Source organism: Fusarium odoratissimum, assembly GCF_000260195.1.
Source record: "Fusarium odoratissimum NRRL 54006 unplaced genomic scaffold supercont1.26, whole genome shotgun sequence".
NCBI classification, from domain to species: Eukaryota; Fungi; Ascomycota; class Sordariomycetes; order Hypocreales; family Nectriaceae; genus Fusarium; species Fusarium odoratissimum.
This window is the reverse complement of record NW_022158710.1, coordinates 475143-498059: the sequence shown is the minus strand read 5'-3', so window position 1 is coordinate 498059 and position 22917 is coordinate 475143. Positions and strand designations below refer to the sequence as shown.

The 22917-nt window shown below is 48.9% G+C and overlaps 9 protein-coding genes across 14 annotated transcripts; 5 read left to right on the top strand and 4 right to left on the bottom strand.

Annotated features, from left to right (window-relative positions):
* Positions 1–1472: 1472 nt before the first annotated feature.
* FOIG_12466 (uncharacterized protein) lies at positions 1473–2015 on the top strand (the record flags this gene model as incomplete). Its single annotated transcript, XM_031213376.1, has 1 exon — positions 1473–2015. One exon carries the CDS (start codon positions 1473–1475, stop codon positions 2013–2015), a length of 543 nt encoding a protein of 180 aa, XP_031057121.1.
* A 1355-nt stretch (positions 2016–3370) lies between these two features.
* FOIG_12465 (uncharacterized protein) lies at positions 3371–7015 on the bottom strand. 2 transcript variants are annotated; one of them, XM_031213375.1, is made up of 2 exons: positions 6896–7015; positions 3371–6744 (listed from the first exon to the last, which is right to left on the bottom strand). In XM_031213375.1, exon 2 carries the CDS (start codon positions 6002–6004, stop codon positions 3536–3538), a length of 2469 nt encoding a protein of 822 aa, XP_031057120.1. In that variant the 5' UTR covers positions 6005–6744; positions 6896–7015; the 3' UTR covers positions 3371–3535. The 2 variants fall into 2 exon arrangements, with proteins under 2 accessions (XP_031057120.1, XP_031057119.1); XM_031213374.1 differs by having other exon boundaries at positions 3371–6863; positions 6927–7015.
* A 930-nt stretch (positions 7016–7945) lies between these two features.
* On the top strand, positions 7946–12452 carry FOIG_12464 (CAMK/CAMKL protein kinase). 4 transcript variants are annotated; one of them, XM_031213371.1, is made up of 6 exons: positions 7946–8594; positions 8652–8680; positions 8731–8848; positions 8906–9053; positions 9103–10977; positions 11035–12452. In XM_031213371.1, the coding sequence occupies exons 1-6, from the start codon at positions 8550–8552 to the stop codon at positions 11400–11402; spliced, it is 2583 nt and encodes an 860-aa protein (XP_031057116.1). In that variant the 5' UTR covers positions 7946–8549; the 3' UTR covers positions 11403–12452. The 4 variants fall into 4 exon arrangements, with proteins under 4 accessions (XP_031057116.1, XP_031057115.1, XP_031057118.1 ...); XM_031213370.1 differs by having other exon boundaries at positions 9103–12452; XM_031213373.1 differs by having other exon boundaries at positions 7946–8680.
* On the bottom strand, positions 8967–12882 carry FOIG_12463 (uncharacterized protein). Of its 2 annotated transcripts, XM_031213369.1 has the most exons (4): positions 12469–12882; positions 12253–12391; positions 9318–12199; positions 9015–9193 (listed from the first exon to the last, which is right to left on the bottom strand). In XM_031213369.1, the coding sequence occupies exons 1-3, from the start codon at positions 12604–12606 to the stop codon at positions 11907–11909; spliced, it is 570 nt and encodes a 189-aa protein (XP_031057114.1). In that variant the 5' UTR covers positions 12607–12882; the 3' UTR covers positions 9015–9193; positions 9318–11906. The 2 variants fall into 2 exon arrangements, with proteins under 2 accessions (XP_031057113.1, XP_031057114.1); XM_031213368.1 differs by having other exon boundaries at positions 8967–12199.
* Positions 12720–14670, top strand: FOIG_12462 (protein farnesyltransferase/geranylgeranyltransferase type-1 subunit alpha). Its single transcript, XM_031213367.1, has 4 exons — positions 12720–13785; positions 13833–13878; positions 13926–14227; positions 14280–14670. Exons 1-4 carry the CDS (start codon positions 13189–13191, stop codon positions 14571–14573), a joined length of 1239 nt encoding a protein of 412 aa, XP_031057112.1. The 5' UTR covers positions 12720–13188; the 3' UTR covers positions 14574–14670.
* Positions 14671–15163: 493 nt separating this feature from the next.
* Positions 15164–16574, top strand: FOIG_12461 (cytochrome c oxidase-assembly factor COX23, mitochondrial). Its single transcript, XM_031213366.1, has 4 exons — positions 15164–15372; positions 15422–15529; positions 15581–15608; positions 15671–16574. Exons 1-4 carry the CDS (start codon positions 15269–15271, stop codon positions 15707–15709), a joined length of 279 nt encoding a protein of 92 aa, XP_031057111.1. The 5' UTR covers positions 15164–15268; the 3' UTR covers positions 15710–16574.
* Positions 16356–17228, bottom strand: FOIG_12460 (uncharacterized protein; the record flags this gene model as incomplete). Its single annotated transcript, XM_031213365.1, has 1 exon — positions 16356–17228. The coding sequence occupies exon 1, from the start codon at positions 17088–17090 to the stop codon at positions 16356–16358; it is 735 nt and encodes a 244-aa protein (XP_031057110.1). The 5' UTR covers positions 17091–17228.
* Positions 17229–17953: 725 nt separating this feature from the next.
* On the top strand, positions 17954–22904 carry FOIG_12458 (uncharacterized protein). Its single transcript, XM_031213363.1, has 7 exons — positions 17954–18158; positions 18215–18499; positions 18550–18630; positions 18677–18766; positions 18814–19172; positions 19221–20509; positions 20552–22904. The coding sequence occupies exons 1-6, from the start codon at positions 18021–18023 to the stop codon at positions 20392–20394; spliced, it is 2127 nt and encodes a 708-aa protein (XP_031057108.1). The 5' UTR covers positions 17954–18020; the 3' UTR covers positions 20395–20509; positions 20552–22904.
* On the bottom strand, positions 21376–22887 carry FOIG_12459 (uncharacterized protein; the record flags this gene model as incomplete). Its single annotated transcript, XM_031213364.1, has 1 exon — positions 21376–22887. One exon carries the CDS (start codon positions 22885–22887, stop codon positions 21376–21378), a length of 1512 nt encoding a protein of 503 aa, XP_031057109.1.
* Positions 22905–22917: the final 13 nt, after the last annotated feature.

Below are 22917 nucleotides of genomic sequence, written 5' to 3'. Positions count from 1 at the left end.
GTCGTATTCGAGAGAGTCGCTCGAAGAACTTGGTCACGAGGCTCATCTGCCGTATTATGAACAAGCACTCTCGACAACGAACGGTCACTGGAGCCGGCATTTTTCAAGCGGATAGGTGTCATCTTGACGGTGGTTTCTCTGAAGTGCGTGCTAAAGCTGTGGCCATCGGCTGTCCTCGAAAAAAGCTATTTTGTTTCGTAGTCTGTTTTCCATGGGTCAATGGATACAGCATCTCATGCTTGTAGAAGCCGACTCGCTTGATTTCTGCTTTAACCATCGCAACTTATTGGCTTAACATAAGAATGTTAGACTCTTAAAGGGGTTGAACTTTTGGATATGTTCTTAAACACTCCGTTTACATATGTGTCGGATTACTCTTCCGAGTTATCCATATAGATGCACTGAAATGAACTTCAGGATAAAAGCAATATAATCCCTGATGTTTTAGAGTCACCGTTAATCTTCAAGGAACCGAGGCAAATTTATCTGTGGCGGTGATGTAAATCTTTTCGAACCCATGATACCGATCTCGATATTTATCGAAAGCAACGAACTAGAGATAATGTACAGACAAGACAACATAAAAGCTGCTATGATGTTGACTGACCTATATTTCAAGATATGCGTAGATATTCATGGGGCATGTGATTCCGAACTTCTCTTGAAAAGCTTACATGACTAGGAGCTTTTCTGGACAAATGAGACAGACGTGGGGACGTACAGCTGGGAACAGCTGGGAGATTGAGGCTGTTTATGTCAGGTCGACCATTAGGGTGGGCTTTTTGTAATGCATTTAAGTTGTATATAATTCACGGTGTTCAAGTTTTCTTATCTTCATAGTTTTGTGAATGTTATTATACATTAAAACGAGACAGGTCGGCGCAATGAATGAGGCTGAAGTAGTCGGTCTAGCCATTAGTCTCTCCTGTCCCAGCAGTCCTGCTGGCTCCTTTGATGTCATGAAAGCGGCCCTTTCGCCCCTGCGCTTGTCTGATTTGTGAAGATCGGAAATCTAACTCGAAGCAGCATTCAAGTTAAGGATTTTGGCGGCAAGATTGTTTCAAAAGTGCTGCGTTCGGGGCGTCCATGGCTTAGGTTCTTCAGATCATCCTCGTCATTGTCATGATTGGCCTTTTACGGACCCGGGATACATAAACCTGAGCCCAAATTTCATGAGATAGGAGGAGAGAATAAACAGCATAAACTCTTTTTCATCAATAGATCACGTTGAAAAGTAATTGGTACCGATAGAGTAGAATATCTCGTGGCGGTTGTGTGCAGTGTCAAGCCGGTCACACAAGGTCTGGCCTTGTGGGGTAACTTATTCTTCCTTCAACCTTTTTCTCTGCTCACAATTCAATCTCTTAACTCACCTTCACTCTCCTCAAAAGTGAGCTTCTTCTTCTCATTGCAAAAGAAAGAGTCTGCTAACCCGACAAGGAATTCGAGACCTCTAGTTATACACAACAAATATGTGTTGTACCAACACCCTGCGAATCTCTTCTTCTCTCCACAAAGCCGCGCTTGCTGTGTCTAAGATCACAGAACGCAACAGCCGGATCCAACAATGCCAACTCGATCAGGCGCTGGATATCAGACAGGTCGCCGATTCTTTCGATCAAACCGTTGACGAGTTTGAGGTGTTGACCATGCACCTTGGCTGTGCAACCGCCACCGAGTCGTACTTCTATCAAGCCCAGCAGCATGTTCACTCAGTCCGCCTTATGCAAAACGATCTCAGAAACACTCTCGCATCCATCACCGACGCCGACATCAAATTTGGTCAAGAAATGCGGTCTAGTTATGCCCAATTTCTGAGTCATATCTCTTGCTACGCTGGCGATGACACTCAAGCTCTCGCATCACTCAGCACTATTACCGGAAACTTTGACGAATTCAACTTGCAACAACATCAGAGACTTGCAACCATGCACGATCAGCTCGATAGCTACATCCTCGTCTTGAGCAAGATAGCGGCCTTGAAACATGGGTTGGAGGAACAGGGGCTGATCTGACGGGACATTAATTGGGCGTAGAGCTTCGTCGTCGCCTGGGATTGTCCATCAAGGCCCCGTTATGAACGATGGAAGACTTGCTCAACTCTTCGACAGTGTTGGAAGATAGTTAAGTCTCTTCATACCAATTGATCACATCATGATCGAATCTCGCTCGCCACCAAGCGTCCTTCAAGTCATATCCACTTGCTGATTCATTTGAACCCAGCTGTAATATAGTGTAATGATGGCTTTAAATTTGGATTTTTAAAATGCAGTGACTTTAGAAACTGCTTTGGACGATAGTTCAAACTATCAACAAGGTGGTATTGAACCATGTGCAGTCAATACTTTTGCTCCCGAATAGTGAACCATTCTGTAGACACTCATGACATTTTGACTGTCTGCCTCCTCGCTTTTCTTTTTCCTCCTTGTTGTAGTGGTTAAATTTCACCTGAGTTTGATCTTCAACTTGGGCGGTATGGTCTAATCCAGCTATCGCCTGATAAATCAGCGACCTCGACTTTCATCGCTTTTACTCAATATATTTATCCAGCTTCTAGTGGGGTAAGTCCATATCCTGATATGCCTTGACTTCTACGGAGCTTTACAGTAGAAGGTCTCTTCCGTATCCCCTACTCGATGCCTCCTCCTCCTCTGATATCCGACGAGGCTACTCCTTGGTGTTGTCACAGATCCTTGCACATAGACCGACGGATGTTCCGATTTCCATTTTGTAGTTGCTGGAGACTGAACAGTCTTTGGTGTAGTCTTTGAACTAGGCTTCCAGTTGTCGGCCATGTTGTCGGCCGTTTCATTGACTTGAGCATACTTGGCTTTGGATTAGACTTCCTTTTCGTCATTTCAAGCATGGAGAGTCTTGATTCTGTTTCTGGCTTCCCTCCTTTCGTACATTTTGTCGTTGTAGGGACAGCCGTGGGGAATATTGTAAACTTGGACTTTGATGACTTATTGGATTCGATTGCTGTAGTAGTTTTTAACTCGGCATCGTCAACCTTGATTGACGAGACAGATGCTTTTGGAGGAACCATCGACGCTTTTAGGGCGGAGAAGGGGCGACTGATTCCATTCTTTGGACTGGCTTTGCAGGTCTACAGTTTCGGAAAGCCAGCCTAGAGATTCTCCTGGATATATGCTAGACTGATGCCAACGAGAGTGTTCTTTCATTTCTTCTCCTATCATCTTGTTCTTTTAATCAGCTTTTAATATCTCTAGCTTCTGTATCGGTAGGTGAGATCATGTTGCCAACGTCAACTAAACGGCTCCAGACAACGCACCAAATACGATGTATTATTTTCACTTGCCGTCAAAGGCAGCACAGGCATTAACTGGTATCCAATAAGCTGTCGAACAGCTGTACCAACAATAGCATGCAATACCGCAAGGCGACTATCTTAATTGAGACGGAAGTTCAGCATAGCTTCAATTAAAAGTTCATATTAATCATGCAGCGTGGTCATATATAAAAGTGACCCAGCTAAAGGTACGTTAAATAAGGTATTCAAGTCCCCCTCAAGGGCTCATCTGCCTCCCTGCCTTGGTCTTCTCACAGTAAATCTTTGCGTTGTGGCAGCGGACCTAGTCTTTGAGACTCTGGCGAGCCGGTAGACGTTTAACCTCTTACTGGCACCGCACTTCTGGGACTTGTTTCCCTTGCAGGCAACACTACACTGCGATGCTGGAGCTTCAACACTACCATTAGAGGGCCCCTTCTTACTGCAGTAACAGTCCTCTCCGTTCTCGAGTCCCAAGTAAGGATATCCTTTGCTGGAACAAAACTTTGAGCAGACATTGAGAGTCATCTTCTTGTTTGTTGTCTTGGCACCTCCTAAGGCGCTCGCGCCTTTCCCTTCCGTATAGCACCCGAGATATTTTGGTGGGGTGTTAAGAGCCTCGAGGTTGACAGTGGGAGTATAAAGTGTATTGTTCCAAATGGATATGCGATTACCGGCACCACATTTCTGGGAAGAATCTCCCGCACATGGCATTCTGCAGTCGCCATCTGGCGCAACAGTGGCCTGCGTCTTGGGCGAGTAACCGCAGTAACATTCCTGTCCATATTCCATTCCAAATAGGGGGTAGTTGAGTTTGCTGCAGAATGAAAAGCAGGTATCGAGAGAGACGGCAGAGCCTGTGAAGGAGGCACTAGGAAGTGTCCGGCCCCCTGACCCTCCATCCGTGTAGCAGCCTGTCCATAGGGCAGCACCATCAAGTGCCGTGATTGGTCCTGTGGGTTGATCGGGTTGCTTGATTTTCCATACACTCAATCTATTTCCGGCACCACAGTAGCTGAATATGTTCCCCTTGCACTGCATCGAACACTGAGATATATCGGTTATGTTGGAGCCGCCATTGACAATATCGTTGCCACAGTAGCATTCTTGGGAGTATTCTGTGCCGGCATATTTATACCCGCCTGCCTGGCAGAATGCAACGCACTTCTCGTTTGTCATGCCAGTCACGTCCGCCGTGCTGTCAGATGAGAGTGCCCTCCCAGTGTTGCCTTCGGCGTAGCATCCATAGTATGTAGCCATGCCTTTTGAGATTTGAGTCTGGCCAACGATGAGCTCTGCAGGCGGTGTGTATGAGGTGTCATTCCATACTGTGAGAAAGCCTGGTCCTCCACAATACTGTGTCATGTTGCCTGCACAAGTCATTTTGCGTGTTGACGTACATACTGAAGCCTTGGTGTACGAGGCACCCGATGTGAGCGATCCCGCACAATAACACTCCCGGCCATTCTCCATTCCAGCGAGTGGATAGCCCTTCGCTTTACAGGTCGTTGTGCAATACTCAATAGACATGCTATTTGAGGTCACAGCAAACTTGTTCAAGGTTCTGCGACTGCCTTCAAGAGCGCAGCCAACGAAAGACCAGGAGCCAACCTTGTCCCCTATAGCAGGATCAGACATAGATCCGATACCAGCATCTCCAAGGTTGTTGATGGATGGCTTTGCGTCGCATGCTACCGGTGAAGCTCTGCCAGGTCCACTGAAAGGTTTGTTGCACCCAGGAAGAGCATCAATTACGCCTCGAATGGGTTCATCAATCAGGGGCGCCATCTCTGGGCAATTGTCGCTAAAGTATGGTGTTTGTGAAGCGGCAAGTATAGGGCATTTCGAAATTGCTCCTCCGATGCTATCATTGTTGATGCATTTTTTGATAGCAGTCGCAAGAACAGTCGAATTCCAGCCGTTTAGGAAGTCGCCGTGAAACGCATAGCCAGTAGTGTCTCCATTAGCAAAGACAAATCGGCCACCTTTGCTTTTGTCGATGTTGTTGACCCCATAGATGACCTCGAAGAACAGATGAGGAAGCTGGCGTGGATGAGTCGGGGGACAGATGCCATTGTCTATTTGGGACATGTAGGCGACGTGGCTTTGATCAGACTGGTAATCCTGTCCATTCCAACATGATTGGAAATGGATCTGGGCTCTCATGCCGTTATCACAATCTGTCTTCCACATGTAGTTACGCTCCTTTGAAGGCCCTGAGCTATCCAAGCATGCGAAACTGACTCGGTCGGCCACTGGGCGACCTGAGAATCTTGAATTACTGTATGTTTTTGTCTTCGAATCATAAGATCGAACAAAGTTGTCTCCAGATAGCATCTTGAACCCCGGAGGGAATGGCTCGATGTTTGTCTTGTTCTCTCCACGCCCGAGGTAGTATATCACAGTCCCGCCGTTTGGAACCATCTGGAAGCTCCCATTCGCGTGCTGATAGAAGAGCTGGGGTGTCCAGTAGGCCGATTTATCGTCCTGGACCTCGCAGGAAGTACACCTTGAGGCCTGAAGGCTGTCAAAGGTGGAGTCAACGTTGATGTTGCTGGCCCCAGAGAGCTTGTGGACATGTGCTGAGAAGGTTCCGGGGGCAATGATGGGATCAACTCGGCCAGTCTGTATGATACTGCACGACATGCGCCAGTATCCCTCGACCCAGGCAGCGAGAGCCAGCAGCCCGAGGAAGCTATTTGTGTGGTTGACCATCTTGGATGTACAAGTAGTGGGTGAGGTGGAACAAGGAAAGGATATTGGCAAGCCCTTGTTCAACACCCGTGAGACGATAATGTTGAGGTTCGAGATGACTACTGGGAATGAACTGATCGGGACATGATCGTCTCAAATATAACGCTCGAAACAAATTTAGCCAGGAACAACGCCCTGGTAAACTGACTTTGCTAACGGGAAGGCATTCGGATTATACCCGTTTTGGGTGTCCCTGAGCCTCAATCAAGGAAACATAAAGAGCCATGCGCCGTAGTATGAGATACAATGTCACCAATGGGGTCGATAGTGGACAAGCATTCTCAATTCCTTGGTTTTGATAGCCTACATTCCAGTGGTAGCCTCTTGTGAGTCGTGGGTATGAGAGACTAAGCTTTATTGAAGCTGGCTGGCCGAGTCTGGATAGCTTCAGAAACCTTAAATCCCGAGTCGTGGATAGGCGCTACTGGCGCAGGCACCCGCGGTCGCATGATGGCTGCGCTTGGCTGCGCCAAAATCGAAAGCCCAAAAAACCTTATTGCGACGATGCGCTTGTGGTCTTTGGCAGTTGGTGTGGGTACCTTTGTCCATAACCCCATTTTCTTCACCTTTTGCATACCAGTTGTGATTTGAGTTCCATCGGCCAAACGACTTTTCTCCGGCTCAAACTCAGAGGAGGCAACTGAGGAGCCACTCCGATATTATGCAGACATTACAAATGGTTGGACAGAGTTATCTGATATCTAGTGGTGAGCTTGTCATATTCTCTCAATGCTCACCATTTTTAGAGAGGCGTTCCGCCATGGACCGGAGGCGTTCTCGTGGCCCGTTGACGTGAATCCGCTACAGGTCTTTTGGCACGCTTCATATCAGTCAAATCTGCGTCCTACTCACTTGGTTAAGGTGCAGGGTCATGAACTCGTACGTAGCCAAGTGACTGGTAGTTTATGTCAAACGTCATCGTGTCATTGCTAAGTTAATAGCTCCGAAAGTTGTCACTGCGTGGTAAACAGCAGTCTTGCCGCACGGGGACTAGTATGATCGCCTATCTTATCTAGCTTCGTTCGTCGGATTGTTACTAGCGATACCCGGGTCTCGGCCATGTCATGTCACTTGATAGACGTAGCATTTTATTGATATGTCAAGGACTGTCATCGACGTCAGATATCCTTACCTTAAGGTATGAGACATGCACCGCGAGGGAAGCAATTAATCCCGCGCAGCTTCAGTCAGAGAAAAATGTGATTTGACAGACAGCCACGAAGGTAAAGGGAATCTCAGTTATTGATAGATACCTATATAGGTTCATTCATGTGCCAGTAGTAGTTTGCCGTTCGTAAGTTTCAAGCATACAGTAGGTGTCTGTGAAAGGATCATTGAGATGTTCTGCTATTCGTCACCTTGACTGCTATTACGGAGTATGAGGACAGAATTGATGGCAATCCAAAAAAGCATCAATCAGGTGATACAAGCTTTTCCAATGCACTCGATGGTTGGGGATCATATCACTATTTAACCGATGACAACCCGCTGTTCTCTTGAAGGAATTGTTTCAACTCTGAAAGGTAAGAAACATGCTCGCATTGTAAAAAATATCCAATAACGTGACGCGGTGATGTCCCCTGCATGTTTTGATTAAAGGGCCTCAATCCCATTGTCAGACGAATGGATATCCCCTGTTCGTGCTTATCCCCTGGTCCAAGGTCGTAGCTATCCGCTTCAAGGAGTTGACCGTTGGATGAGAAACATGTTGCATCGTGCGAAGAATTCCAGTCTCTGAGGTTGTGAAGAATTCTTCGATTATATAGGAGCTGGAGATGGTCAAGGGTATTATCTTCGTGTTGGAGTTGTTGTCGTGATTTTCCGCGCCCGCGCCCTTGAATCCAGCAATTTGGGGAACGTTTGGGTAAGGTACTTGCTGACTGGTGAACTGATGCTGGCGTCACAAGTACCCCTGCTCCAACCAACATCCAATCTCCAGCTCCCAAAATATTTCCCCAAACCTTAACTTGCTCCGTACAACAACAGTTGTCACATCACCTCACCTGCAAGAGTTTCTTCTTCCCCTTCTTTCCGCTTGTTATGTTTATTTCCCGTGTCATTCTCTCGACTACATCCTGAAACCTCTCTCCGTCGCCGCGGCGGTGCATTGTTTGACGACTTGCGAATTGATTTGACTCCGTTGGCCGTCCCCGTATCTCACCGCAACCAAATGATTGAGCAGCGAACGAAACGAAACGAAACGTTTATCACGACCTCATTGAACGCAGCGAGTTGAAAGATACGCAATCCTTGATGGCCTCCTCAGAATACGACTATTAATCCACTTACGAGTCTGTCCTTACCATACTTAATTTGCAGCTTCGGTCATTCTGCATGTGCCACCACAGTTTACAATTGATACGTCACTGCCAACGGGACTCCTTCCCGTCAGCCTTCCGCTACCGTTCGACGTAAACCGTTAACTGCGTGTTCCTCACCGGACGTACACGGCCCATACTCGGTCTCCCTCCACGCGGCGTGGCCAGGCGGCATCCGGCGCGGAGGGATGCAGGCCTTGAAAGGACAAGCCGAGCTCGTGCGCAAGGCGAAGGTATGTTGCTTAGGCGGATCCTATTGCGTCTTCAACATGCAGCCTAACACGTAATAGCTTGCTCGCTCGTATCAGGAGCTTCTCGAGTACGACCCTCGCCTTCCCCAAACGTTGATTTGCTAATCTCTCCTCGCAGCGAATTCGCAAGCCATGACCTCAAATCCGTTGGCAACTACGCGCTTGGGAGACTGATCGGGAAGGGATCTTTCGGAAAAGTCTACCTGGCGTCGCATAAACTGACCAATGGCTCCAAGGTACTTCAAGTCTAGCACAATGCCGGCTTATCCTCGATGATAGCTAACCCAAATAAGGTCGTTCTCAAGTCTGCCAACAAGGGCGACTCGAACCTCGCACGAGAAATTCACCATCACCGGCAGTTCATACATCCACATATAGCAAGATTATACGAAGTTATTGTCACTGAAAACATGGTCTGGATGGTTCTCGAGTACTGTTCTGGTAACTATTTGCTCGCCTCTTCTTTGACTAACCTACTGACTTCTACAAGGCGATGAACTCTACAACCACCTGCTCGAGCACGGTCCACTCCCCGTTCTAAAAGTACAAAAGATCTTTACACAACTCGTCGGCGCAGTTAGCTATGTTCACAATCAGTCCTGTGTCCATCGAGACCTCAAGCTTGAGAACATCCTCTTCGACAAACACGAAAACGTCAAACTGGTCGACTTCGGTTTCACAAGAGAGTATGAGGGAAGGACGAACCACCTACAAACATTTTGCGGCACGATCTGCTATTCTGCACCCGAGATGCTCAAGGGCGAAAAGTACGCTGGTGAAAAGGTTGATGTTTGGAGTTTAGGCATCATCCTTTATGCGCTACTGTGCGGTGAACTTCCATTCGATGACGATGACGATAATATTACCCGGACCAAGATTCTGAGCGAGGATCCCAAGTTTCCTGATAATATGCCCCCCGAGGCCATTCCTTTGATCAAGTCATTATTATCGAAAAGGCCATTGTTACGTCCATCGTTGCCTGAGATTCTCTCGAATTCATTCTTGGCTGAACATGCCCCGACACAGAGAGCCATTCTGGATGTTCAGCAACCGCCCCCTTTCTCGACGCCCTTGGAGAAGGATTGCTTGCAGAGAATGCGAAGTTCTGGTGTCAATATTGACGGAGTGATTGAAAGCGTCTTGGCACAGAAGTGCGATGCTTTGGCTGGCTGGTGGGCTCTGTTATTGGAAAAGGAACAACGCAAGATGCAGCGCAGGGAGAAGAAGAGAAGAGAAAGAGAGATCGACAGCCGCAGCATTCGACGACTATCCGCGGCATCTAGTCGGCTAGAAAGAATGGCTCCAATCCTGCACGAAGTTGACGAGGCAAACGGCACCGGGCGGCATTTGAGACTTGAACCGTCAAACTCCCGGAACAGGGGGAGGAGCGAGCGACGAAGCGCGCATTACCTCGACTATGTTGTGACAGATCTTCCACAGCTTCCAGAAATTGGTAGGGACTCAGGAGGAATGAATGAAGATGGCGATCGTCCTCCACCGCCTGTTGACAAAGACTCGATAAGGTCCGTGTCGACATCTCGCCAGCGCAGGCCTATTCCGCCACCTAAGGAGGGTATGATACGCAGTGCTCGGTCTCGAGGCTCTACTCTTCACCTTGTCACGACTTCGGACGCACTGGCTTCGAATGCCAGTGACGAGCATCATCAGCAGAACGGCCATGAGAGGCCACGAAGGAGACCTAGTCAGCCGCTGATATCCCACTGGAAGAACATGACACATTGGCTTGTTGAAAGTGCGACAAGGAGGAGACGTGGCCACGCCAGACGAACCAGCCAGAGCACCCCTGACCTACACAAGAAGGAGGGGAGCACGGCCAGCAGTAAAGATGGAAGTTCGCGACCACAAACAAGCAAATATCCTAACTCAACTTCGCCAGGAACACAACCAACTGCTTCACTACCGAAGGGAGTTGTGGCTAACGGCCAGAAGGCCTATCAGGCTGGGAGCAGTACCCAACGAACGGCGTCAGGAAGTCTAGGGTCACCAACAATCCCGCCACCTCGGATCACGACGTCGTACAAACGACAGTCATTGTCCCCTTCTCCTCTTACACCGAGATCGACTGTTAGGCGGTCGTCAGCTGGACTTCGGGGCCGAAAGTCGACATCATCCTCAGTATCCTCTGTTCGATCTATCCATCATCACCACCACTCCCATTCCAAGGCGTCGTCTACGAGCTCAGCTGCTTCATTCTCTACTTCGATGTCCAAGACACCTCTGCAGCGAGGGCATTCACCACACCACTCAGTCAAGGTGCTTCCAGCAACACCCACGTCAGTCGCATTCCCATCCAATATTCGTCTCGTGCGAGCCACTCCGCCGACTCTGAATATGTTCAATGAAGGCATGCCATCCGAAGGTCCCCCACAAGCTCCAGGTTCGCCTAACCCTTTTGCATCAGGCATCATGTTTGCCAAGCGAAAACGGAATTTGTTCAAGGGCCCGACGCTAAACAATTTTGGTGGGCCCTCTCAAGGCCAACGCAACAGTGGCTCCGGTTCGCATTCCCGCAGTGCTAGTGCCTCTGGCCTGGGACGCCGATCTGGAGAAATCACGATACAAGAAGAAGACGAGGGATCAGAAGACGACGACGATGTTGAAGAAGTTGATGTTTTTAGCCCGGTAATAGGCGGACCGGGGGAGCGGATCGAGGAGCAGATCTTTGAAGAGAATGAGCCTCAGCCGAGCCTAGAACCAGCGCCTACCATTATTCAAAACAAGTCAGAAGGCCCGTCCACGACCACTGCGGGGAAGGCACCTGCGACTTGATGAAAATTCTCCGTTAGAAAGCAGTTCAACGACTTGACGAATTATACTAGATAATTTCCTGGACGACGGTGGTGGAATCGCTTCATTACATGGTCCAAAAGCTCTGCGATACAAGGCTGTTTGTGTTTCTGTTTTTATTCGTCTCTCCGATTCACCAGCTTTGCGATCATTCATTAAAACATTGAATGGTGCATAGCCCCTTATGGATACCTCTTTTTGTTATATACGATCATGGAACGATAGAGCTTAACAGACTATTATTTATGCGTTTGCAAATCAGCCAGCCTTGCTTATCTCAGACACTCGTTCTAAATGAGAATCTGTCAGCCATTCATTTTGTTTCTTGACTTGTTCGGTCTCTCTACAAGATCCACAGCCCTTGCGTGGGCCGCTTGCAAATAATCTTGAGTATCTGGTTCTTTCGTGCATTTCGTTGTCTCGTCCCAAGAACACCGTACGCCAATTGCTTCGTGATACCAAATATTTGTGAAAACAGCCGGTCTCCTAGAAAGAATGCGAGTGGCTTCGTCTTCGAGACTTCTTGCTCAGTATCGCATCTCGCTCTTCACGCAACGTGATCCAAACCCAGAACCATGTCATTGTTTCGATAAAGATGAATGTAAAGAATAGGCGGTTCTTTAGCATGTCACCGCCCCAGCCAGCAGGGCGATATGATGGGTTATACGAGCTCGGATGCGAGAGGTGACTGCGAGAGGACTTGTCGTACATGGGAGATGATGGGCCAAAAAGGAATATGTAGACAACGAAACCGAGGGAGAGGAACGATCGCAAGGGAGCTGTGTGGCAATTAGCGTCCATCATGAGCAGAAGTCGGGCATAGGATGCCAACCTTGTGTACCCCAGTGGAAAATCAGGCAGACTTCGTCGGGCATGGACAGGGATACCAGATCACTAAAGCCGACAAAGACGAGGACAGCGGCGAGGAATGCGAGGGGAGGGCTTTGCAGTTCAAACCCTCTTGCTAGAGGCTTCATGACGAGTCGGGTCAGCTTAAACAGGCTTCGGAGACGTCGCGACCAGCAGCCATGCTGTGATGGAGACTCACCATTCCCATGCTCTCTCCCAACATGAATACAAGCGCTTGCTCATTGATGGAGCTTGGATTGGTGATGAAGAAGTATGCGAGAGTTAGATGGAAAAGAGAGACAGATGTTATAATCGTTTTGGCAGATATGAGTGCCATGGTTGCGTTTTACTCCCTCTGGGGATGGTTGTCTCGATGTACTTCGCTCGTCCGTATCGCGTGCGTCGCAGGATGAAGCTTTCGCCAGTCGCAAAAGAAGGGGAAACTGGCAGCAAGAAAGGAGGGGCTCAACAGGCCAAAAAGAAGTGAGCTTGTGCTTAAAGGAATGGAAAACAGAAGACCCAGCTGAGAGGCGTACTAGCACTTGATCAACTTCCTGGTCACGCTGAATAGCTGTTGTGAAAACCAGCAGCAAGCCAGGGGTTATGCCATGCGTCACCCGCGCATGATGGGGATTTGCGGGCCGCTAATCGCGGCTAGCGAATCCGATTACAGGAGCGCCTCGTAGCGTCGCGGCACGGCATTTGTTGTGGCGGTGGTTGTGGCTGTTACCCTAATGCCCTTGTTCCAGTTGGTTTGGTCTCCACCTTCTCCCTCGAGCTGTGAGCTTTGTTGGTAGGACTCGAACATGCATGCACCATACCGAGCAGTGCTTTCACTTTGAGCAATTTTAACTAATGCATTCGCCTTGCTCACTGGGAAAATATACGACTTTTAGGCTTGGGAGTTTAGTTTTCTGAAATGTCGGAAGCGGGTAGTTCCTTGCTGGATAAGCAACAGCACATCAAATATTGGCAGCGCTGTCATAAATCTTATCTCCCATCCCCTTACACGGCCTACGACTCGACCCGCCTTACTTTCGCTTGCTTCATTATTTCGGCGCTTGACATTCTGTCTGTCCCGCTCACCCATACTGAACGTGGTGCTATCCGTCGGTGGGTTCTCAGTCTGCAGCATCCAGAAGGTGGCTTTTGTGGAAGTTCAACGCACGCATTACCAGGCCAAGAAGCGTACAAGGGCACAGCAAATATTGCAGCTACCTTCTTTGCGCTTGTCCTGTTGGGCCTGGCAGCCGATGGCGAGGATGAGGCGAGGTCAGCTTTCAACGGGGTGGACAGAGTACGGTTATTGAAGTGGCTGAATAGGCTCCAAAGAAAGGATGGGAGTTTCGGACAAAATTTATGGGACGGAGAGATTGTGGGTGGCAGAGATATGAGACACAGCTATCTAGCGAGCTGTATTCGGTGGATGCTAAGAGGAGATGTCAAAGAAGGCGATGAGGGCTGGGTGGAGGATTTGAACGTCGATGAAATGATTGCTCACATCAAGAGAGGCCAGGTACGTTATACTTGCTTGAGCGATGCCGTCTCACTAACACCTCTCAGACGTATGATGGTGGAGTAGCAGAATCGTCGCAGCACGAATCCCATGGTATGGTCTCTTGACTTATTGTATACTCGTATAGCTGACCTCTCTAGCTGGATATGCATACTGCGCGATAGGTGCGCTGTCACTCTTAGACAGACCACTAGACTCGACGTCGCCGCATCCTCCTGAGGAGGCGCTGAAACGGGGCGTCCCGGATCGTGAGGGACTCCTTCACTTTCTCGCCTCTCGCTCTTTCGCCTACCTCGCCAAGGAAGAAGAAGAGGATGAAGTGGAGGAAAACTTTCTTGAGTCAAAGACTGGTGAGTTCGATCTTGGCCATATTGGATTCAACGGTCGATGGAACAAGAAGGCCGATACGTGCTACTGTTGGTGGGTTGGCGGTACGCTTGCAGTAAGTTTCCCATGTCTCCTTGGACAGAGCATAGCTCTTACACGTCTTCCAGATGCTAGGTAATTCTACCATTATCAACGTCATGCCTTCGCGACGATATCTTCTTGATATCACACAACATCGCATTGGCGGGTTCTCGAAGTCCGTAGGAGGGCCTCCGGATATGTACCATTCGTACCTCGGCTTAGCTGCATTGGCGACCATGGGCGACGGTGATCTGAAAGAATTCGACGTGGGTCTATGCTGCAGTCAAGAGACGACGAGAAAAATACAAAAGGCAAGGGACGGACTAATAGATAGCACGAGAGGTAATAGGAAAGCCTGGTGTAACGATGGCTTCTGGTAGCTCTTGTATCGAACAAAGCCTATAGCATTGGCTATATAAAATGAAACCCACTGCTTCGATTGGCAAACGTGGACAGTGAATGCGAGTTCTAGTGTGTAAGACTTTGATGCTGCCTTCCTATCGCTTCATTACTCATAACTGTGAGTGCTTGTTATTGATGAGTTGGACATATCATCTACTGTCGCGACCATCCTTGGCCGGTTGTCCCGAAACCAAACCTGTTCCCAAGCTCAAATTTCGATACCGGCTTCATTGCAGTCTTTCGAAACCTGGACATGAACCTTTTTGTGACACAAGATCGCTGTTGGAGGAAATAGTCTCTATGTGCAGCTCAATGATGAGTTGGCTTCAGGGTAAGCGATTCATGAATATGACATCATGAGACAATGAAACAACATCCCGACCTAAGGGGCCTACTCAACGATACATTTGTTGATTTACTTATCTTCTTCCATTGCGACAACGAAGATGGCTAGATCTGCAACTCAACTCCTATAACTTGGGTGAACATTTGGCATTTGAATTCGGATTTTGTAGACTTCCTTTGACTACGTTTTGAACGCATTGGCGATCATCACTAACCGCTTTAGGGACCGTTCGGCCCCGCCCCAGCTTTGTCGGGTTGAATCATTAAAACCAGCGTCTCCATCCCGCGATTTCGAAGACTCCATCGCTTTTCCCCAAACGTCGCCGCCATGTCCTCTTCACCAAAAGACACAACTGAGGCCACCGAGCCTCCGAAGTCGAGCGACGTCGATACCCAACCTTGGAACGACGACAAACGCCGGAAGTTCGAAACGTTAGCGACCGCCCCGCCCGTAAACGATCGCGACACTGACGAGGTGTAGGAAATCGAAGAGCGAGTTCTACGATCCATGCCAAGAGGCTGCGCAACGGAGCTATAGATGCTTGTTCAGGAACGGAGGCGATAAGAATATGTGTGGAGAGTATTTCCAGTATGCCACTTTGGTTCGAGGAATCGGGGCAAGGCGCTGACAATTGAACAGGGCATATCGCGATTGCAAACAAGCATGGGTACGTTACTTATACACGATGCTACAGCTGAAGAGAATACCCGAGGCTTATCATTCCCGTAGACCGACAAACGGAAAAAGGAAGGCCGCGGCTGGTTCTAATGGGCCAATTCGCTCTCAACAGCCTGCGTTGACTTGCTATATCCAGCCTGGCTCAGCATCATGACTGACGACAGAGGTATCATTGTAACATTAAGGGGAGTTTATATACTGTACAATACGGAAGCGCGGTGCAACATTCTGCTATCTTTCTTAAACGAAAAGTCTGGTCTCCTGTCGGCGCCAGTGTCTTTAGATTACTCCAGTCCACCTCAACTGACAGGGCTTCAACTTTCGTTTCGGTCACGGCATCCTCGCCAATTGGTAAGGCAATGACTTTCTGATCTATATACCTGTATTCCAAGGCATCTTGAACTTCCACCGCTTTCCTACACCGACGGGAACACAGCTACTGTTGAGATACAAAGACGTCCTAGTCGCCGTTTGCTAGGTTTCACTATTTATGCCTGGATCAACAGCTGGTCTTACACGAGCTGAATGCATGGCATTCTGAGAGAGCTAAAGTAAATACCGAGCTGTCACCATATGGTAGGCAGTTGGATGATGGCTGTGTCATTGAGGAAGGAAGGACCAAGAGCTGCACAGAATGCATGGTTGTTCAATTTGGGAATTGCCTGAACACTCAAAGTACCAAAACGTCTACAGTAACCCCGTCATTCTGTCGAAACCCCCCAATTCGTGACAGTCATCAGTCATGTGGTCGTGAGATTTGTCGAAGGCGGGTTCCTAGAGTATAAAGACCAGTTGCACTATCCAACTGGGCGTCAAGCTCGTACTGGAACCGAGCCTCATCGGCACACTTGTTCAGCCTGGTGGCGTCCCAGGTTGGGCACTCTTCAAACACCTGCTTATCCAAAGCCACTCCAACATCAGCTGTCAATCGGATTGAATCCAACATTCTCCCACTTCTTAGCGAGTTTACCTTCCAAGAATCGAGCGTAAGCCCAATCGTCAACGCGCATGCTACTCCCAACATCCCAAGTCCAGACAGGAGAATCCATGGAACAAATGTCATTGTGTATTCATCGGTGTTGGACTGGACTTGATATCTCTCAGCCCTTACGGCTTGGTCATTGTCAAGGAGTACTTGGCGGGACTCCATTTCGTACCATAGGAAAGCATCAGCAAGAGTTTCTAGGTCCCAGCTCTGTCGACTTCCTTCAATCGCATCTCCAAGTACCGCTCGAAGCAAGTATCTACCGAGACCGGGCGGTCTGCCATCACGCCCATCGTCCAAGACATTAAGACTTGGCGTCAAGCTTAACACTGGCACATCGTACCCTGTATCACGCTTCTCATCGACAAGTGTGTTCTCGATCATCGACCAATCGCTCCCGTTCACTTTAAAAATGAGGCTCGCAGAGTTAGGGTTGTTCCATAAAGGCTGAAGCGGTATGACTATGCTTGTGTGTCTCGAGAGCATGACTGAGGTTGGCAAGATTCTTCCACATGATCACACAAGTGTCTCTGATGGCCTATTCCGTATAATCAGTAATACGGGTGAAACCAAGTGATGACAAATGATACTCGGCAGAACCGTCGTGACTATGGGCTCTTTCGAGCATCGCCTCATTGTTGTGACTTGATAGCATGCGGTACTGAAGCTGAGCAAGAGCCAGATCTCTAGTGCTTTAGGTATGATGAAAGTCTCAGTCGTCAGACAAAGACTTGCATCTCCTCTGTCTTTCCCTGTTGTTCTTGGATCGTTGTTCTGCGTCTGCCTCAGATAAAATATTCTTATTAATCTTGAACTCTCAATTGAGCAATGGGCATGTCAATCTGCATAAGGGCATGGGCACTTGCCAGAGTTAATATCGACAAACTGTCGCGGCGGTCACAGAGCGGGAGACCTCTAACTTTTGCATCTCAATCACCATCATGTTTTGAAAATGGCTCTAGTATAGACCGACGATCATATTCGCAGTGCACTACCTCAGGCTGGCAACATACGCAGTCTCATGCGGTGGCCCCGGGTACCAATTGCAGACGTCTGGATGGAACAGGTAATAACAACTGAGGGAACTTGATGATTGAACTGACAATGGCACCCCAAATGATTCTGACAGATGCAAGCGTCGTGATATTGAGAGCACACCTGAGTATAATGCTTGAGTTCTGGAAACACGCAGTGTTATTTCACTTGATGCTGTAACAGCACCAAAGCTTTGGGCTACGGGCGACAAACTAGGCGGTGATGTGGCGCAAGCTGCACCGCCACGCTTCCACCGCCCCTCCACCTTTCTGTAGCATCCCACTTCAATTTGAGCCCCTCCAAACTCTCACGCACTCACTCTCAATAATTCAGTCAACTTTAGTCAGTTGGGGCGGGAAAGCGTCGCGAAGCTTGACACTCATGAATCGTCAACAGCGACCCAACCTCAAGAACGGCGTAGACCTCCAGCTCCAGTCTGCCTTCAACGATGGCAACTGGGCTGCTGTGATCCGTCTTGCAGAGAAGCGGGCCCGAACATTCAACGACCAATATTATGAGGTGCGAATTGATGGGATTTGTACTTGAGCCATCCGTAGACTGACCTGTATGAGTAGATTGTGAAAATATGTGCTGAAAGCCAACTGGATGACCCTAGCTCCAAGTTCGCAGCCATAACCGCCATTGACAAGTACGTCAGAGAAGGAACCGTGGTCAAAGATGTCGATGCCATAGACCTCCTTGAATGGGCCAGCCAAGGTCTGAACAGCGAAGAAGATTTTCCCGAGACACTTGGGCCATTGAGGGCACGTCTCGTGAAGGCTACACCCAAGGATAAAATTGGCGCCAGCCGCTGTTTGGAGTCATGCTTATTGCACTGGGATCTTGTCAGCGCGCAACAGGTATGGAAGGCTTTGTTACTGAGAAGAGATATCGATTGACATATTTACAGATCGCGGCAATTTTGGACAGGACATTTCCTCAGGAGCGGAGCTTTATGTTTTGGAATATTGTGATCACACATTTATTGGCGGTTCGTACAGCAATCTTCTGTTTCATTCCTCACTAACTCCCATCAGACCAGCCCTCAATCACCTTCAGAGAAGAAGAAGCTGTATGGGATGCTCGCATTGAAACAGATACAACGTGCTGCACAATTGGCGGAAGAGGTAGTACCCCTTTCGTTAATAATAAGCCCCTAAACTCACCATCCTAGGCTGCGACTACCGGGGGCGAAGACGCCAAACCACATCCACGAAGTATCCAAACAGAAGAGGAGATCCTACTGTTATACGATGTAACTGAAAAGCATGGTTCTAAAGATGACTTGGCGAAACTCGTCTCAAGTCCCGTCTTCAGTCCCCTTGTTCAGTTCCGAAAGGGCAGGAAGGAGTTGATGCTACGGACCATTTCTCGCTACCAACAGGAACAACAGTTCGGAGCCATTTTCGAGTTGTGCAAGGATTGTTTGTCAATTGAGGACGAAAACGGTCAACCGAGTCTCATGGCGGCAGACTGGAAAGTCTGGCGGCAATTCATTGAAGCCGCTGCCGAGATCAAGAATACCAAGCCAGAGTATGTAGAAACTCAACAGCAGACGAAGCCCCGACTGACAAGATCTAGTATTGAAGAAACTGTCCAACAACTCCTATTGAAGTTCATCAAGTCACCAAATCTGCGACCGATCTACAAGCGCATTATTCTATTGGCCCGTGTCTCGGCAGCCTTTAATCTTGCATCAAATGACGAGGATGATGTTGTTGAGAACGAGCCTGCGTCATTCCGAGTCAAGGAACTGATCAGCTACGTGAAAAGCCAAGGAACAAATGCTGCGTGTTTCGATGATATAAAAGCCTTTGCAGAGAGACTCGGTCCATCTGCATTAAAGTATATGGCATACGAGTTTGTTCCAAAGTTGGCTCAGACTACAGAGGACGAGATTCAGTCGGCTAGAATAAGCAACCTTGCATTCAAGCTACAGTACTTTGCAGCCACATGCCCCTGTATGTACAGCACGATACCTGGCGAAAAGCCTCTGCGCAAATGTCTTGTCTCTGGTGTTGAAGTTGACGCTAGCTCACCCGGGCCTGCTTTCTCAACCATCGCCGAGACTGCCCTCAAGGCTCACCAGTCGCTGGCTGGCCTGGCTCCGAAAAGCTCTGCTGTCGAGGCCGAGATCAGACCGGAACTGGCTGTCATCATCGGTCTCTGCATGATCCAAACTGCATTTCCTCCATCAACCGATCTCTCGAACATCCCTGCCTCTTACACCCCCCTCCTGCGAGCTCTGTTGTTGCTCGAACACCAGCTCACTTTGACACCGAAACATAGCATTATCTCCCTTCTTCTAGTACAACTGCATCTTCGAGTCGGCTCGTCGCCTCGTGCCAGGGAAATATGGGATACACTGGGCGTCAAGCGCACCATCATGGACTCTCTCGCCCCTATTTTCTACGACCGCCTCTCGACAATCTCACCTGCCCTTATTTCACCGTCCGACGAGACCGGCTGGGAACTTCTAGAGTTGCTGAGTTCTCACTTCAACGTGTCGCTGAAGCTTCGAATGCCTAGACGGCTAATAGATGCTTTCGAGTCGGGCAGTTACAGCAGTGTAATTGATATCCCCGAATACATGGAGAACCTGCGCTGGAGCTGCACACGAGCGATGAGTCTGGTCGAGGAGACTAGAACCGATCGTATTATGGGAGAACACTTCTCAGAGGTGTTTACCGATCCTCGATTCAGTGAGTCTTTCAATCGTCCACCATTCTTGACAAGTACTAACAAAAGCAGCTGAAGTGGCTGACGATATGAAACTGGTTGAGACCGTAGACTATGGATCTTTCCCGTCATGGGATTGCAGTTCTCAATCGCCTGTCTACACCCGTTTGCGGATTGGACCACCATCAACAGTATGTCTCCTCCTCTCTATGAAGCAAAACTAACATGTACAGAATCGTCGCGCCCATCTATCACTCCTCTCGGAAGCATTCCATGAACTCTTGGGTTACAGGCCTCCCCCCATTTACAAGGCTTCTGCGACAGCCGCCATTCCCGACCAAGTCTTCGTCCTCGAATCACTCGGTCAACTTAGCAATTCTTTCATGAAGTTCTCTAACGGTCCCAGAGGCGACCTCACTCCACAGGAGGCAATCTACTTTGAGGTCATCAGCCTACTCAGCACCCTCATTCCTTTCGCAACAGGCATCAATAGGGCCAAACCCATCCCCGAGGAGTTTTTCCAGATCGTGGACACTCTGAAAATTGCCATAGATACGCTCAAGCTAGAGCTCCTGCCCCTCACAAACGCCTCAGAGCAAGTCACAACTCTGAGCACGCTTCATTCCCTCGCCATCCTCCGCGATACTTCCGTCGCTATAAAGAACTCAGCCCAATGGGTTATCGCTTTCAATGACCGCGAAAAGGAGCGTGATCGCTCTGGGAAGAGTAACCTTCCAAAAGAGGTCATGGCACAGATCAAGGAGCTTGTGACGGTATCTGAGACTACACTCAAGGAGGGCAAGGCCACCGTGGCGAAGATGAAAGAACAAGTATTTGGAAGAGACTTTGAGCCCGCGGTGAGAGCGTGGATTTTTGAAGACGCAGATAACATTTTGGGTGTCGTTGGAGAGGCAGCGACGAAGAAACTCGTCAAAAGCTGGGAATCCAACGTTAAGGGATGGACTCAGGTAGTGTGGAGTTAGGAGTTGTCGATTGTCAACGCACACCTGAATAGATCGATGTCCTCGAAGGAACTTAATCCTTTAGACACACACTCTCATGGCACTGCACTGACCAATGCGTGACTGGCCTCCATCAATTGGAGGTTCACTATGAGCTTCGGCTGGGAGCCAGATGGGCTCGTTTCGTCAGGCTCCGGTCCGAGATCAATGTGAAACCTCTGCCGCAGCTCCCGCAATCTTATGCTAGTGGGGTGAATGACAAAAGTCATGGGTTCGCCACTGATAGTGGTGTCCAATGTCGTACCGACTGCACTGCTTTCATGCAGTTTCTGGTCAATGTAGTCTTGACCCTTTCGAGCTGCCAGCATAAGCTCACCGTATCGAGCTCTGTCAAATTCTTTTATAGCCGCATTGTTTTCCCATAGCATCTCTGCTAATCTTGCACAGTCGACGAGAAGACCGAGTACCATTTCTCTATGTAATTCGATAGCAGAGAGCTGCTGTGAATACATCCGTAGAGTGCGTGATGCCTCGTGCATGTTCTCCATATAAACTGACGAGTAACCCTGAGATTCTCGTATATTGACCTTGACCTCGGATATCATTGCCTGAACAAAAGGCCTGGCGCCATCTAGAGCTTGATCGTATAGCGATTCATCCAAGTTATCTATTAGGACACGCTTCTCACTCATGCGACTGAGAAATGAGCCGATCAGGGGCTCATACTCCCATTCCATTCGTATTTGCATCGCGTCCAGGTGTTCTTCCATAGATGCGATACTTGGAGGTCGGCGTGATGGCCAGGCTGAAGAAACCAAAGACCTAAAAAGCGCCAACTCATGAATGGTGATCAAGGGGTATTCCTCAAAAACCATCTGCGGCTTATCTTTTACCATCGTGGGCTTTAGAGAATTACTAGCGGCTGCCGCCGAGTGGGTTTTGTGAGTTGCACCATGGGCATTTGTGCTTTCTCCGCGACCAATAAGACTCTGGACGAGACAATCGAAAGTAGAGGCCATAGCTAGATGGAGGACTGAAAGTCCATGTTTATCTTGCAAGTTGGCATTGGCACCGTGGTCGATCAGCAATTGCACGATGGGATCGATATCACGCCCAGCGGCATGATAAAGTGGCGTGTGACCTTGATCATCTTGCGCGTTAACTTCGGCTCCACGATCCACGAGGAGTCGCACTAATGACTCCATTTCAGAGTCGACCGCCAAGTGTAGTGCTGTTCGTCCTTCCTTGTCTCGTCCGTTCACATCGGCCGCGTGGTCAAGTAGAAGCTGGACGAGAGGCTCGACCTTGTCCGAGGTGGCATGGTGTAAAGGTCGCGACGTTTCGTCAATCAATATGTTGGGGCCAGCGCCGTGTTCCAACAGTGTTTGAAACATGGGCACCTTGTCGACTGATATCTTGGAATCCTTGAAATGTCTGAAAGCCGCCTCTAGTGCGCCTGGTTCCAGTGGCGCGCCATATTGGAAAAGGTATGTTACGATAGCATCTTGCCCTCGTCGAGCTGCATATGTAATTGGCGTCCCGCGTAGATTTGCGCCCTTTTTGAGGAGTGTTTCGGCGAGCGAAAGGTGGCCAAGGCCACATGCCATCTCCAGAACCGATACATTATATGAGTCAAG

Excerpts from the sequence above, each read along its gene's own strand:
- FOIG_12464 (XM_031213370.1), top strand. The coding sequence starts at position 8,550 with ATGCAGGCCTTGAAAGGACAAGCCGAGCTCGTGCGCAAGGCGAAG. Across the intron at positions 8,595-8,651 it reads AGCTCGTGCGCAAGGCGAAG|CTTGCTCGCTCGTATCAGGA; the intron begins GTATGTTGCTTA and ends AACACGTAATAG. Across the intron at positions 8,849-8,905 it reads AACTGACCAATGGCTCCAAG|GTCGTTCTCAAGTCTGCCAA; the intron begins GTACTTCAAGTC and ends AACCCAAATAAG.
- FOIG_12458 (XM_031213363.1), top strand. The coding sequence starts at position 18,021 with ATGAATCGTCAACAGCGACCCAACCTCAAGAACGGCGTAGACCTCCAG. Across the intron at positions 18,159-18,214 it reads TCAACGACCAATATTATGAG|ATTGTGAAAATATGTGCTGA; the intron begins GTGCGAATTGAT and ends CTGTATGAGTAG. Across the intron at positions 18,500-18,549 it reads ATCTTGTCAGCGCGCAACAG|ATCGCGGCAATTTTGGACAG; the intron begins GTATGGAAGGCT and ends ACATATTTACAG.
- FOIG_12463 (XM_031213368.1), bottom strand. The coding sequence starts at position 12,606 with ATGGCACTCATATCTGCCAAAACGATTATAACATCTGTCTCTCTTTTC. Across the intron at positions 12,392-12,468 it reads TGGGAGAGAGCATGGGAATG|CCTCTAGCAAGAGGGTTTGA; the intron begins GTGAGTCTCCAT and ends CTCGTCATGAAG. Across the intron at positions 12,200-12,252 it reads TTTCCACTGGGGTACACAAG|CTCCCTTGCGATCGTTCCTC; the intron begins GTTGGCATCCTA and ends ATTGCCACACAG.
- FOIG_12461 (XM_031213366.1), top strand. The coding sequence starts at position 15,269 with ATGTCCTCTTCACCAAAAGACACAACTGAGGCCACCGAGCCTCCGAAG. Across the intron at positions 15,530-15,580 it reads ATGTGTGGAGAGTATTTCCA|GGCATATCGCGATTGCAAAC; the intron begins GTATGCCACTTT and ends ACAATTGAACAG. Across the intron at positions 15,609-15,670 it reads GCGATTGCAAACAAGCATGG|ACCGACAAACGGAAAAAGGA; the intron begins GTACGTTACTTA and ends TCATTCCCGTAG.
- FOIG_12462 (XM_031213367.1), top strand. The coding sequence starts at position 13,189 with ATGTCGGAAGCGGGTAGTTCCTTGCTGGATAAGCAACAGCACATCAAA. Across the intron at positions 13,879-13,925 it reads GTCGCAGCACGAATCCCATG|CTGGATATGCATACTGCGCG; the intron begins GTATGGTCTCTT and ends TGACCTCTCTAG. Across the intron at positions 14,228-14,279 it reads GGGTTGGCGGTACGCTTGCA|ATGCTAGGTAATTCTACCAT; the intron begins GTAAGTTTCCCA and ends CACGTCTTCCAG.
- FOIG_12465 (XM_031213375.1), bottom strand. The coding sequence starts at position 6,004 with ATGGTCAACCACACAAATAGCTTCCTCGGGCTGCTGGCTCTCGCTGCC.